Genomic DNA, 15,112 nt, shown 5'->3' on the forward strand with positions numbered 1-15,112 from the left:
GTGAATAGAGATCAGTTACTGTGCCTTGGCTGGCTGCTTGTAAGCTTTTAACACCCCAGGCACTACACAACAAACTAGGAGGTAGAACACAAGCACTAAACATGTTATTAGGCCAATTAACTGGGATGTCTCATGAAACCATGTCCCTAAACCTCCAAATCAAGGTTGCATGATTATTAAGAGAAGCAGCAGGAGGGAAGATCCTGGCTCTGCCAACTTGCAATTGCCTAGGTCCTCAATAGCACTTCATGTTCCTGTTTGCAGTAACCTTGTGGAGCTGGGTCATTTTCCCTAATATAGAGAGGGGAACCAGGCCCAGTGAGAAAGTGGGCCCTCAACCACTGAAGTTTTATGTGGAGGCAGCCCTGGCATGATATCCACCCCCATTCCCACCCTACCCCCCATCCCTGCAACACACACACATACACAGAGGTGGTCTGCCTGATCCCACCTGACCAACTCCCTCAAAGTGCTGCTGCTCAGCTGCCTTGCAGGGACCTTGGCATCCCCCCATCTGGTGTCCATTTCCTGTTCACGTACTCTGGCCAAGTCCCCAGCTCCAGGAGACTCCACAGCAGCGTCTGCAGCCCAGGATTCATATTGTTGACAATGTGGAGCTATGTGCATGTTTTATTAAGTTTGCCTCTTCTGCAGGAGGCTTAGGGAATTTCCAGAAGATCACTGTCAGCTGAAGCTGTCTAGTGGTGGAGACCAAGAAGGGATGGAAGAAAGGAGGATTAAAAGGCAAAAGCTTCCATGTGAAGCTCATTTCTACTGCCTTGATCTCCAGCTTCTGTTCCTCACAGACCCCAACTTACTCAAAGGTGACTTTGTGGTCCCCTCCCTAGGCTTGGTGCCTTGTCAGCTGCCTCTCTGAGCACTACTGTTTATTCCTGCAGCCTTCCCCAACCTGGAAACTCTGACGGTGGGTAGCTTGGGTGCCATCTCTGCTGGCATTTAGTTTATGGATTTCATTAGCTCAGGTGACGATTTTTGTTTTTAAAGAAGTGTCCTAGCCATAGGACAAAGGGCACAGAGGTTGTTTTTGTTTGTTTTCTTTTAAGTGCAACTAATGAATTAAAAACCACTGGGGGTTACTGGCCTTTAAAGAGAATCTCCAGAAGGCTACTAGCCCCGGGTTCTTTTTGAGACTATTGAATCTCTGACTCTTGGGTTCCACTCCAGTCGTATCAATTCCCTACTCTGTGCTGAACAAACAACAAAAAAATTGTAAACAGCAAAGTCGGGGGAGACAAGTGAAGGGTTGGAGCTCTTGCCAAGTTTTGAGGATTAAGAAACAGAGAAGAGTGGCCACATCTCCAGAGCCAGGACATCTCCCAGGAAGGAGAGGGCACCACTGTTCTGCATTTGTAATCCAGTGAGCTCATAGGCACTCAAACCTGGAAGAGGCACAGTCCTTTGTTTTACAGATGAGGAAACTGAGGCCTAAAGCCGATGGAGTGGGATTAACATGCAAAGGGTCACACAGCTGGTTGGTAGCAGAGCCCAAAGCACACGGCCCTGGTCTTCTCACTTACTGTTCTGTGTTATTTCCTTTACACTCCCTAAGAAACTGAGCTGGGAATTTAACCCACCAGGTGATGATGAGCAGGGCTGACAACTCCAGCATTTTTGCCTCTCCGATTGCCTAGGTAGGGCCAGAGTCATACTGGGATAGCATGCACAGGTAGGTGGGGTTTATCTTCAGGTGTCCCTCATCATGTCTTTGCCCTTTCAGCAGCCAGAGGTGCTCCTCAGCAGGAGGAGGTCCATCTCATTAACTCATTCTTCTCCAGGGAGTACAGAGAGGCAATGCTTATCAAGAAATGAATCAACTCTTAGAATATCACTCATCATTGCCCTTAAATGAGGGAGCTACTTCAGGGTTACTGATAAGGAAGGGCAGTCCCAGAGTCCTTAAATTGTGGTTTCCAAACTTGGATTATTCATATCCCATCTGCACCATTTTCACACCTTGTATTCGACTTAAACATATATTTCATATTTCTCTTTATGTTGCCTCACCTTTTTAATATATTTATTTTTACTGTCTCAGGAAAGTAAATGTTACAGACTTATTGATCTCCAGATTATAACATCTGTGTCTTAGACTGTGAGTGGAAAAGTGTACATTATTTATTAAAGTAAAATCTGTGTTTCTATAATTTAAGCCATTTTAATGACTTTTACATTGATGATTGTGTTGCTATAACAGAAATACCACAAGTGGATGGCTTTAACAAACAAATTTTATTCTCTCACAGTTTAGGAGGCTAGAAGTCTGAATTTAGGGTGCCAGCTCCAGGGGAAGGCTTTCTCTGTCGGCTCTGGGAAAAGGTCCTTGTCATCAATCTTCCTCTGGGTCTAAGAGTTCCTCAGCATAGGGACCCAGGGTCCAAAGGATGCGCTCCATTCCCAGCTCTTCTTTCTTGGTGGTAGGAGGTCCCCCTCCTCTCTGCTCGATTCTTTCGTATCTCAAAAGGGATTGACTCAAGGTATGACCTAATCCTTTTAGATTGTGTCCTGCTGCATTAACATAACTGCCTCTAATCCTACCTCATTAAAATCATAGAGGTTAGGAGTTACAACACCTAGGACAATCACATCAGATAACAAAAAGGTGGACAACCACACAATACTGCAAATCATGGCCTAGCCAAGTTGGCACACATTTTTGGGGGGACACAATTCAATCCATAACAATGATCTTTAACAAAATTTTACAGACACCAAATAAACATGTATTTTAAAAGGAAACTTGATGTCATAACTACATATGGAAAACCAGATTCAATTGCCCTAAATAAAAGGTAACTATAAAAAGAAAGAGAATGACAACAAGACAGTTATTCTAACTAGATTCCCTGTCCTGCTGAAGGCAGGATGTTAAAAAAGACCTGAATAACCTCACTATTCTCTGTTATTTGATGAATCAGGTAGGGTTGGGGGATCTCTTTGTTAGTTTATTGGGGCTGCCATAACAAACCGTGTGGCCTAAAACAGCAGAAATTTGTTCTCTTACAGTTCTGGAGGCCGGAAGTGTGAAATGAAGGTGTTGGCAGGGCCATGCACTCTCTCGAGGTCTCTTAGGCGGAATCCTTGTTCATGTCTCTCTCCTAGCTTCTGGTGGTTGCTGGCAATCCATGTTGTTCTTTGACTTGTGGCTGCATCACTTCCATCTCTGCCTCTATCATTACATGGCCTTTTTCCCCGTAAGTCTCTGTCTTCACCCAGCCTTCTTATAAGGGTGCTGGTCACTGAATTTAGGGCCCACTCTACTCTATAGGGTCACCATGAGTCAGAACCAACTCAACAGCAATAGGTTTTTTTTTTTTTTCTTTCTAATTCAGTAGGGTTGCTATGAGTCAGAATCAACTTCATGGCGATGGGTTTGGTGTTTTTTTTTTTGTTTCTAATCCAGTGTGACCTCTACTTGATGACCTCTGCAAAGGCCCTATTTCCAAATAAGGTCATATTCCCAGGTACTGGCAGTTGCAATTAGGACTTGAAGGTTTTTTTTTAATTGTTGTAAAAATATCTATAACACAACATTTGCCAATTTAACATTTTTCAGGTATACCATTTAGTGATACCAATTACATTAATCATGTACAACCATCATCCATAATAGTTACCAAATTTCCCATCATCATAAACTAAAACCGCTTCTTAAACAATGGCTCCCACTTTTCCTCCACCTCCCACCTCTGGTAACCACTAATAAACTTTAAACCCATTGCTGTCTAGTCGATTCCAACTCATAGCCACCCTGTAGGACAGAGTAGAACTGCCCCATAGGGTTTCCAAGGCTGTAATCTTTACGGAAGCAGACGGCCACATCTTTCTCCCGAGGAGCAGCTGGTGGGTTCAAATCGTCGACCTTTCAGTTAGAAGCCAAGCGCTTAACTACTGTGCCACCAGAGCTCCTTAATAAACTTTAGTCTCTATATATTTGCCTATTCTAGATATTTCAAATAAGAGGGATCATACAATATTTGTCCTTTTGTGACTAACTTATTTCACTCACCATGTTTTTAACCACCACTCTGTTTTCATCTGTCCTGGAAGAAGTACATCCAAAATGCTCATTAGAAGCGAGAATGGCGAAACTTCGTCTTACGCACTTTGGACATGTTGTCAGAAGGGACCAGTCCCTGGAGAAGGACATCATGCCTGGTAAAGTAAAGGGTCAGCGAAAAAGAGGAAGACCCTCAATGAGATGGATTGACACAGGGGCTGCAACACTGGGCTCAAACATAACAATAATTGTGAGGATGGCACAGGATCTGGCAGTGTATCGTTCTGTTGCACACAGGGTTGCTGTGAGTCAGAACCAACTTGATGGCATCTAACAATAACAACGTATTCAAGGTTCCTCCATGTTGTAGCATGTATCAGGACTTCATTTCTCTTACGGCTGAGTAGTATTCCATTGTATGTATATGCCACATTTTGTTTATCCTTTAATTCGCTGATGGACACTTAGGTTGTTTCCGCCTTTTGGCTATTGTGAATAGTGCTGCAATGAACATTAGTGTATGTGTGTATGTTTGTGTCACTGTTTTCAAGTCTCTTGGGTATACACCTAGGAGTGGAATTCCTGGATTCATATGGTAGTTCTATGTGTAGCTTTATGAGGAATCACCAAACCGTTTGCCATAGCAGCTGTACCATTTTGCATTCCCACCAGCAATGGATAAAGGTTCCAATTTCTCCACATCCTTGCCAACATTTGTTATTTTTATTTATTTATTTTAATTTAGCCATCCTAGAAGGAGTCCTGGTGGCACAGTGGTTAAGCACTCGGCTGCTAAACAAGTGGTCAGTGGTTGGAACCTACCAGCTGCTCCATCAGAGAAAGATGTGACAGCCTGCTTCTGTAAAAATTTACAGCCTTGGAAACCTTCTGGGGCAATTCTCAGTCCTGTAGTGGCTCTAGAGCCTGAACTGACTTGACAGCAATGGGTTTTTTTTAGTAGTAGGAGTAAAGTGGTATCATTGTGGTTTTGATTTGCATCTCTCTAATGGCTAATGACATTGAGGATCTTTTCACGTGCTTGTTGGCCATTCAGATATCCTCTTTGGTGAAATGTCTGTTCAAGGATTTCAGTGTGTTTTTGAGGGAGACACAATTTAACTCACTACAGTCTCCCACAAGGAACTTGGGTCCCATACTTGGAAACACTCTTTATATGGTATCCCTTAGATGATGGCAGCCTTACAGGTGCCTCCTGGGTGTGGTTTAAGGATTGTGAATAATTCAAAAAGACATGGTCCTCACCCTAGGGAGTAAGACTAATACTTGCGAAAGGAGGGTGGAAAAGAAGAAAAGGAATGGAATGCAGGATGTACAAACCCTGTAGTGCAGTGACACATCAGCAGATGGGTGACCGGTAAAAGAGGCAGCCCGGGGGCTTCTCGGTCCTAGCAGGAGAGCCTTCTGTGGGGCAGGTAGAGCTCAGTGGGCAAGTTCACTATCCTCTGCCCCTTCTCCTCTCCACAAAGCCCAGGCAGGAGAACTTCTCACTAGTTTTACTAGTTTGGATGAGTCACTTAATTTTTCTGTCTGCTCATTTGTAAAATGGGGTTAAAGAGACCTATTCTGAGTATTACACAAGAGTGTCCTAAGGACAAAATTGAATAATGAATAAAAATGCACTTTTCCCACTGTTGGCTATGACTGTCACAAGGAGTCACACCAATTACTGATTAGTGTCTAAGGTGATGGGCATTAAGGAGAGTTTCTGAGATAGCACGGCACACGGGGCTCTGAGGAGAGCGGCCAGTGGGCCCCTCCCTCAGAGCACCCTAAGTGAAAGCAGTCAGGGCAGTTCAGAGAAGCAGAGTCCTGGGCTGCAGCCAGGCCCCCAAATCAGCCTCACTCTCCCCTGGTGCAGCTTAAAAGCAGGAGAACCTGTTGCCTCTGCTATAGCCACACCCCACAGAACTGGAAAATAAGTAGGCAGGTGGTTCATAGTGGCTTTCCCATCCTCCCTGTGCCCTCCAGGTACCAGGATCATCTATGACCGGAAATTCCTGATTGAGTGTCGGAACTCACCTGTGGCCAAAACACCCCCCCAGGACCTGCCCACCATTCCTGGGGTCACCAGCCCTGCCAGTGAGGCACCTCCCATGGAAGCCAGGCAGAACCACCTACAGAACAGTCCAGAAGACAAGCCAGTGTGTGGTGAGTGGCTGGGCTCGGCCAGACTCTACCTTGAGAAGGGGAATGTATAAGGCTTATGGGCCTTATCCACTAGGGGGAATGATGGTGGCTCTGCCCCACCTTTTGTGGAGCAGCCCAGAGTCTAGAGGTTGGGGGCAGGGATGAGGAGGTAGAACTGTTATTGGCACCAACTTTCCCAATGAAAGGGGCCCAAGAGCCCCAGGAAAGGTTAGTGGGGAGCTTGTTTGAAATGGCAGTGGCTTCACACAGCAACTTCCATAATCGTGCCCCTTTGTATAATTATCACGGAAGCATTACCACTCATCTGCGGCTCTTGGAATGCACCCATGATGTTCCTGGTGCCTGAGACAACTTATCAAAGACGCGGCGTACTTGCCCTCTAGGAAATTACACGTCTACAGGATAAGAAACGCATCTGGGAGGTCTTCTGTCAGTTTTGGTCCGACAGTGGATTCTTTTTGAAGAGAGGTAGAAACAGTGTGGCCAGTTGTTTCTGCAAGTTTGGCATTCAGTTGCTAGGTCCTTCCTGGTGTCCCCACCTCCCGATTACTCAGACCAGTTACCCTAGAGATGTGTGTAAGTGTTCTCTTTATGGCATTGTGACCAGCTTGCCAGAGTGAGCGCAGAGCTAAGGGAGGATGCCGTGTAAGCACTCCCAGACGGCCTGAGTCAGAGTGGAACCCTGTGACCCTTCACCCAGGGCAGTATACCAGGCCCAGACAGGAAACAGCTGGGCCAGGGGCTGGGCTTGCTCTGCCGACAGCAGCGGAAACTCATCAGACCCAGGGCCTACAGGATGTGATGCACAGACTTTCTTAGGAGCCCCACAGCCCAAGACAGGTAACAACTGCCTTGCCTTTCAAACTTGGAGAGCAGTGGTGGGGAGGGAGGTGAGCAGCAGCATGAGGGTGGAGTCAGGCATACACGCAGCAATGTGAGAGATGTCACAAGGCAGCATGGTTAGCTGTCACTTGTTAAGAGAAGGGAAGAAGGATGGACAGGTTCACATGGATAGCTGCAGTGTTTCCCTAACCTCCCCCACCCCCATTTGCCTCAGACTATACACCGGGGCCCTGGTGGCACAACGGTTAAGCACTTGGCTGCTAACCAAAAGGTTGGCGGTTCAAACTCTCTCAGCAGCTCTGCTAGAGAAAGACCTGGCAAGCTGCTCCTGTAAAGATTACAGCCTAGAAAACCCTATGGAGCACTTCTACTCTGTCACATGGGGTTGCCATGAATCGGAATTGACTCAGTGGCACCCAACAACAAACACTGGAAGTTGAGGATGGGGTCAGTCAACACCTGAAGTTGTCAAGTCACCACTACCTGAAGGCTGCCCCTCACCCCCACTTGCATTCCCTTCCTTCCCAGTTTCTACAGCTGCTTTGGCCCAGAACAAATGCAGGATTGCCCCAGTGGTGCCCTGCAGGAACAGCTCTTAACCAAAACAATGGCCTAGTAGCCCTGTACAGTTATGAAGGGATGTGGTGGCGTGGGGGGCAGAGTTCTTCATTTTGATTCGCTGGATTTAAGAAGCCAAGCTCCTGCCCTTGAACTCACATCTTTGTGCATATATAACCAGAAGAGGTTGGTTGTGTCCATGGGGGGGGGGGTGCCAGAGCAGGCATTTTCCTATAAAACCTTGGAGTAGCCCCACGCAGGAGATTTGTAAAGAAGGCAGTTCTATTAAAAAGAAAAAAAAAAAAATCTGCCATAGTATGAATTACTTGGAAATTTTGGTAGAAAGAGGAAGGTAAGGGCAGTGAGTGGCTGAATTTACCACAGGATTAGGCTATTCCACAGGCAATTAGATGTATGCCTAGTAAGCTGTGGTACCATTTTCTAAACCAAAAATCAGGACACGTGCTTGGAAAATTTTCCTGTTTAAGGAATATTTTTCTATGAAGTTGTACAAAGGCATGAAAATAAAATCACACGTGACCACTTACCCTTATTAAAAATAATAAAAAGTATACAAACTTCAGGACTGTCACCTCTCCTATGGGGAAACCTGTTCCCTGCTCTTCCTTTGAGATTGGGGAAGAGAATACAGTTAGAAAGAAACCCTTAAAGCTTGTGTTTCCAGGAATTCCTGCTTTAGTCCTGCCCCTGCTCCACCCTCGCTGGCAACATAAACCTGGCCCCTGCTCTTCTTATAGGAACAACAGAATGAAAAACTAGCGCCTCTTCCTGGGTTCCTTTGCTCATCTGGCCTTCTGGTCTTTTCTCTCCCAGGTGAAGAATCACAGTTTGAGATGGACATTTAGAGGACCAGCCATCGGAGCAAGCAATGCCTCTGAGCCCCTCAGGCCCTTCTCAGGAGAAGAACCACACCAGCTGGGTCTTAGGAATGTTATCGCCCTGGGAAGGCATCGGGTGTGTGGGGTCGGCCACCCGGCCCTCTCCTCCCTCACTCAGGGCACCTGCTCCCCTTCCCCTTAGTGAGCACCAACAGATACCTCCATGTGCCTCTGGATGCAGAGCTGCCACCCTAAGCGGAGTGACTCTCATGAGCATACCCCCATAGCCGAGGGGCCGGAAGTGGATACGGAGGAGCCCTTCTGACTGATGGTCTTGCTCTTCCAGCCCCATCCTCTAGGGGTGCCCCTTCCTTAGGTTGGTGTGCAGTGGGAAAGCATCCCTAGCCCTCCTTCCCCAGAGAGGAAATAAAAGCCACCTTTACTCTGGGGCCAAGAGTTGGGCCCTGTCTGAGCTCTTTTCGGCTTCATGTGATAACTAACACCAGCTACTATTCATACCGTGCTTTTAAAGCACTTACCTATCCCACATTATCTCACTTGATTTTCACACTGATCCTGTAAGGTAAGTAGAGCAAGCATTATTGTCCTCACTCTACAGAGTGAGAAGATGGGCCAGGGAAGTTAAAACCACACAGCTAGTAAATGACAGGGGACTGGGTTCAAGCTCTGCTACTCTGTCTCGGGTGTTTCAGTGGTGGAAGCTGCCTCTCTTCTGGGCTCACCCACCCCTCAAGCCCAAGCCTGTTAAATGACCCTGTAACACTCCCCATCAGGGTCCATTCCATGTGAGAGTCAAAGGAAGAGCCTGAGCCTCAGGGCACAGCAGAGTCTAACTGATCCATGTACACCAGGTGTTTGCTGAGTGACCCCTTTGTGTGAGCTGTCATGGGGGATGCCAACCCGAGACAAGCTCTCAGCCTTGGGAATGTCACTGAAACATAAGATTTGCCTATAAAAAAAAGTAGCATAAGAGACAGCAAGATTGCGTATGATGGGTTACCAAGGAGTGCTCCATGGAAGTGTTTTGCAAGTGCTAGAAGCTTCGTGGAGGAGGTGGCATTGCAGCTGGGCCCTGAAGAATGAGTGGGTAGGGGAGGCAGGGCCAGTGTTACAGAGGTCAGATGGTCTTGGGGAACCAGGATGTGTAAGGACAGGACAGCAAGAAGCCTGCTTTGGCCAGAGCAGGCAACTTGTGTGGGTGGGGATGGCTTTTATAAAAGCCCCAAAAGGGCCAGATTTCTAAGGCCTTAAGTGCCAGGCAGAGATCTTTGCTAAGAAGCAACAGGTGTTTCTCATTAAAGGATATGCTGGGGGATGGATGGCCTTTGCACAGAGGCAGTGGCTGACATGGATTTTACAAGCTCCAGGCTCGTAACACTTAGATAAATCTCCATTGATTGGCCTTCTCTATAGCTGACTAAAGGAGCCCTGGTGGCACAATGGTTATGTGCTCAGCTGGTAACCGGAAGGTTAGCTGTTCAAATCCACTAGCCACTCCACAGGAAAGAAGTCCTGGTGATCTGGTCCTGTAAAGATTACAGCCCAGGAAACCCTATGGGGCCGCTATCAGTTGGAATCAACTTGACAGCACACAACAATAACAACAGCTGAATAGATGGCCGGTGAAAATAAGGGAAACCCTCAGTGAGATGGGTTGACATGATAGCCGCAACAATGGACTCAAACACCAATGATCATGAAGATGGCGCAGGACCAGGCAGTGTTTCATCTGTTATACGTAAGGTTTCTGTGAGTCAGAGCTGACTTGGTGGCAACTAACAACAACAACAAGGAGCTGAGTTGGAGCCCCCTCTCTTCCCAAGGACTATAAAGGCAGCTAGAATCTGTGCCTGGTGTGTGGAAGGGCCTGGCTATGGGAGGTGTGTTAACTCTAGGCACGCCTTTCCATATGGGTGGGAAAAGCGAGGCTAGGGATGGGCCACCACCAGAGCAAAGACCCACGGAAGTTCCAACTAGGAACAAATAAGGGACTGCCTCAGCCTTCCCAATCCCTTAGCTGTCCAGTAAAAGCAGCCCACTCTCCCCTCCTGGCGTCTTGAAGCAGACCAGAGGTCTTGCTCACCAGTCTGCGTGATCAAGTCCACTCTCCTTGTTTGCACATCTCAGGGTCCAGCAAATGGGATTTAAAATTGACTTCCCTGATAGTTCAGGTGCCACAATAACAAAACGGATCAGAAGTTGTGTTCCTTTCCCACTGAGCAAGTATCCTCCAGAAGACCTCTGTATTTATTTCTTGGGATCAATTCTGGCTGGGTGCTTTGGAGATGAGCAAAGATCTACAAGAGTCCTTGTCTTCATGGAAGTTAAAATCTAGTTGGGGAGGTGAGACTGCTGTGGTTCAACTCAACATTCCAGGGTACTAAGGCTTAAAGCTTTTTGAGAGATGCTCACTCACTCCAGGAGACCATTACAGTTGTCCTCTGGCATCACCAAAACCGTTATAGTTGGCCTCTGGCATCACCAAAACCATTAAAGTTGGGGAGCCTGCTGACAAATGTCAAACAGATGCCATGTGCCATGAACCTGCTGAAATTAAGAAAAAAAAAAAGTTTTAAGCCATAGTGTGTGTTACGAAGGAGCTTACAAGCTGATCTGTAGGTGAGATATACTGTGAATAGTAAAAGGACACGCAGAAATGTCATAAAGCAATGCGTGATCGTCTAATGAGTGGTGGTGGTATCAGTGCCACCAGTTAAAGGAATCTTTGAGGTCTGGGAAGCCTTTACAGAGGGGGCCAAGATGGGTCTGGTAGGGTTTTAATTCAGTTTTGGAGTTGGCTGCTGGTTTAGTAATTGCTCAGAGTGAGGGTGAAAGCCAAACTGAACCTTGGGGAATGCTCCTGGGGAGCACGAGGGGAATACAGGGAGCTGAACTGCCAGTGATTTTCCCACCTCCCGCTGCTGTTGGCACAGCTGTGGGTATTTCCCCAACTCTAGGCAGCCAAGACTGATGCACTGACTGCAGCCATCTTCCTCTCAGCACCCTTTAGTGCGATGTTCATTAAGAGGACTCGGAAAGGAACAGACATGACCAACCAAGAAGGCCGAGTTCATCTCTAGACCCATTAACACCACCTTGATTCTTGAAATAAGTAGAACAAAGTCTCCTTTCTCATCTGCAGCAGATTAAATGAACACCAGAAAGTACCCAAACCCATTGCTGTCGAGTCGATTCCAACTCTAGTGACCCTATAGGACAGTAAATGCCCCAGAAGGTTTCCAGGGAACAGCTGGTAGATCCGAACTATCGACCTTTTGGTTAGGAGCCCAGCTCTTAACCACTGTACCACCAGGACTCCACCAGAAAGTAAGGTACCCTCTTTTCCTGCAGGTTAAGTGCGACCCCTGAGGATTAGGGTTTCTTGAATTTCAGACATTCCAAACAATATGACTTGGATGTATCCTAGAAGGAGAGTGGGCTTCAGCAAAGTGAAGGCGAATCACATCTCCCCCAATTGCTGTTCAGAGGCCACAGCATGGGAAGCTGTTTTTTAAAAGGAGGAACCTTCGAGATTATTTGTTCCGTAGGTTCTGATAAGAGAAATACCGTTTTTAAATTGCTGGTTACAATACATACTAAATTTAGTGCTGCCCCCTGCTGAAAGAGTACATTAAAACAACGAAGCCTGCATCTCAGAAACCCATCTGGTTAGGTGAAGAAGGCTCATGTATTCTAGACCTGAGCACCCTTCTCCACATTATCTCTTTTGAGATTATGAGACTGGACCCTCATTCTCTGAGAGAACACTGAGGGAGAAGTTTTCAGACACGGTGACCAGAGGTGAATTGTGATGGAGCAGAACCAGCGTTAGAGTAGGACACTCCTACATTGCCCAGATCTGGTTTGGAGCAAACTTGTTACAGCTCTGCTTCCTCCCTTCCACCAAGCATTCACAGCCATGCATATGGCCACATTGCCTTCTGGCTCCCAGCTCACCACTCAGGCCAGCAGTAGCCAGCAGACTATCTGCCAAGGAACTCCAGTTGGGAGTAAAGTTTACACTTTCGCAGCTCTTCTCAAAACCACAGCTTCCACCATTAGGTTGCATTTAAAGCTCATTACCTTCTTTTCCTAGTCACCCCACCCTAATATGGGAGAAGCAAGACTACCTTCCAAAAGGGCAGTCAGGACTCTGAGCTGTTTAAAACTCCTTCCTTAGCCTGTACAAGGTCAGTTCAGATTTGCATTGGAATCATGGATATAAATGTAGCCATCGTTTAGGTAATCCCCCAACTCCTGGGGTGGTTTCAGCTTCTGAACCCACCTAGAAGCCTATTCACAGCTGTGATTCCTAACTCCTAAGCTGAGCCTCTAACTCCAAAGAAGGACATGTACAGCATGTTAGAAAGCCCTGATGCACTACAAAGCAGCACTGACACCCAAATTCTCTTTAAACCTGCTGAACTTCACCATGTACGCTCTTACTCAATTCACTGACAAATTATGCTAGTGGTGCTAATCTGATTTTGGGGAAAAGTAGCATGAGTTCCTCTCCTCTTTCCTCCATACCAAAAATCAAACCTGTTGCCATCGAGTCGATTCTGACTCATAGTGACCCTATAAGACAGAGTAGAACTGATCCACAGGGTTTCCAAGGAGCAGCCTTTTGGTTAGCAGCTGAGTTCTTAGCCATTGCGCCACCAGAGCTCCCTTCGCTCCATAAAAAAAACAAAACACACTCGTTGCCATCGAGTCAATTCTGACTCAAGCAACCCTACAGGGCAGAGTAGAACTGCGCCATAGGGTTTCCAAGGAGTGGGTGGTGGATTTGAACTGCCAAACTTTTGGTTAGTAGCCTGAACTCTTAACCACTGTGCCACCAGGGCACCAAAAAAACAAACCTGTTGTCATCAAGCCGATTCTAACTCATAGTGACCCTATAGAACACAGTAGAACTACCCTGTAGGTTTTCCACAGAGCAGCTGGTAGATTCGAACTGCCGACCTTTTGGTTAGCAGCCAAGTTCTTAACCACTGCTCTACCGGGGTCCAATGAGTTTCCTCCATAAAACCAAAACCAAACCTGATGCCGTCAAGTCGATTCCAACTCATAGCAACCCTAAAGGACAGAGCAGAACTGCCCCATAGGTTTTCCAAGGAGTGCCTGGTAGATTTCAACTGCCAACCTTCTGGTTAGCAGCTGTAGCTCTTAACCACTACACCACCAAGGTTTCCTTTCCTCCACAGGTGGTATCTAAATCAGAACAGCCTTTGCAATGCAAAGGGCCATCCCCATTGCCCAGGCACAAAAAATTTTTTTGTGGGGAGGCACTTTGTGGTGCCATCTTCACCTCTTAGTCAGCCCTAGGTATGGGGATCTCAAAGGGAGGAACAAAATGGCACCACCCTTCTTTCCTGTAGTCAAGATATATTAGAAAAAGCCACTCACAGTACTGAGTAAGGTTGGGCAGAGCCCTCTACACCAACAAATGTTCATGAAATGAGTAGATACTCCCTCTGTCCACAGGGTGTCCTATTCAGCGCCTCCAACCAGAACCTTTAGCCACTGGCTCCTCTCTCCCCCTCCTGGAGATTCCAGCTCTTTCTTCCTTACAGACTTGACAGCTTCCTTCACATTTCTCCAGGGTTGAGGATGAGCCATCTCAAACAGGAAGAACATTATCAGTCCAAGGAAGAACTGTTGACCCTGGCCTGTCAGAGAGCTGGCTGGCCATGTGTAGCACTCACTCATGCTGATGTGCAGGCAAACACTTCCCACAGCTGCTGCAGTGACCATGTAGATTGCGGATTCAGCGTGGATAAGGGGCAGAGGGCCCTGGCTCTTGGGTCTGCATCATGAGAACATAAATCTATGAGTGCGTAGCTCCATTAAAGTGTATAATTCAGTCAGAACCATTTGCTAAGAAAGACAAATAAAGGAGGTCATCACACTGTGTCTTCCAATGCTAAAATCATTCCATGGAGTTCATCTACCCCTCAATAAAGCAGGCCCACCCAGATTTTCCCTACATTGGGTCCCCTCTGATAACTGCTGTCCTCTTGTCCTTTCCTAGATGTTTGAGTTTCTTGTACTACCCGGCTTCATTTACACTGAGCTCCATCACTACTCACCCCCTGCAATTCCAACAGAACAACCAATTACCACACCCTGATCAGAACTTTCATGACTGAATAAAGGGGAAAACTTAACCTCACTCCCTGCCCACCTTTCTGGCCTCTAACACTTCTCAGGGCCTCTCACCAGAGACCGGCCTAGACCATGCAATCTAAATAGGCTTCATCACTAACTCCCTGAGGAACTGCAAGAGACAGAACGCAACTGATTGCTTGGATACACACCGCCTGGCACTCAAAATGGGCCCCACACTTCCAACTCTTCTCCCTTTCCTAGCTCATCCTCTTGCCCATCATCCTACTACGTCAGTAGTCCTCAAACTTCAGTGTGCATCGGAATGACCTGGAGGGCTGGCTAAAACAGACTGCTGGGCTCCACCCCAGACTTTCTGATGCAGTATGTCTGGGGTGGGGCCTGGGAATTTGCATTTCTAGTAAGTTCCCAGATGATGCAGATGCTGCTAGTCCAACAACTACATCTTGACCTGAGAACTACCTAATTTCAGAACATCACCTTTACTAGTCCAGTGATCACACCAAGCCTACATTCCGCTACAAAGGGCCAGAGC

General features: G+C 46.9%; 1 protein-coding gene across 1 annotated transcript in view; it reads left to right on the forward strand.

The window, feature by feature from the left end:
- Positions 1-8,526, forward strand: part of EIF4EBP1 (eukaryotic translation initiation factor 4E binding protein 1) — a 31,693-nt gene extending 23,167 nt beyond the window's left edge. Inside the window, exons 2-3 of the mRNA XM_004383400.2 lie at positions 6,008-6,187; positions 8,423-8,526. Of these exons, the coding sequence (XP_004383457.1) occupies positions 6,008-6,187; positions 8,423-8,454 (212 nt within the window). The 3' untranslated portion in view covers positions 8,455-8,526. The remainder of the gene's footprint in view (positions 1-6,007; positions 6,188-8,422) is intronic.
- The last annotated feature ends 6,586 nt before the right edge of the window (positions 8,527-15,112 follow it).

This window comes from Trichechus manatus, unplaced genomic scaffold, assembly GCF_000243295.1.
Source record: "Trichechus manatus latirostris isolate Lorelei unplaced genomic scaffold, TriManLat1.0 scaffold00109, whole genome shotgun sequence".
Taxonomy (NCBI): domain Eukaryota; kingdom Metazoa; phylum Chordata; class Mammalia; order Sirenia; family Trichechidae; genus Trichechus; species Trichechus manatus.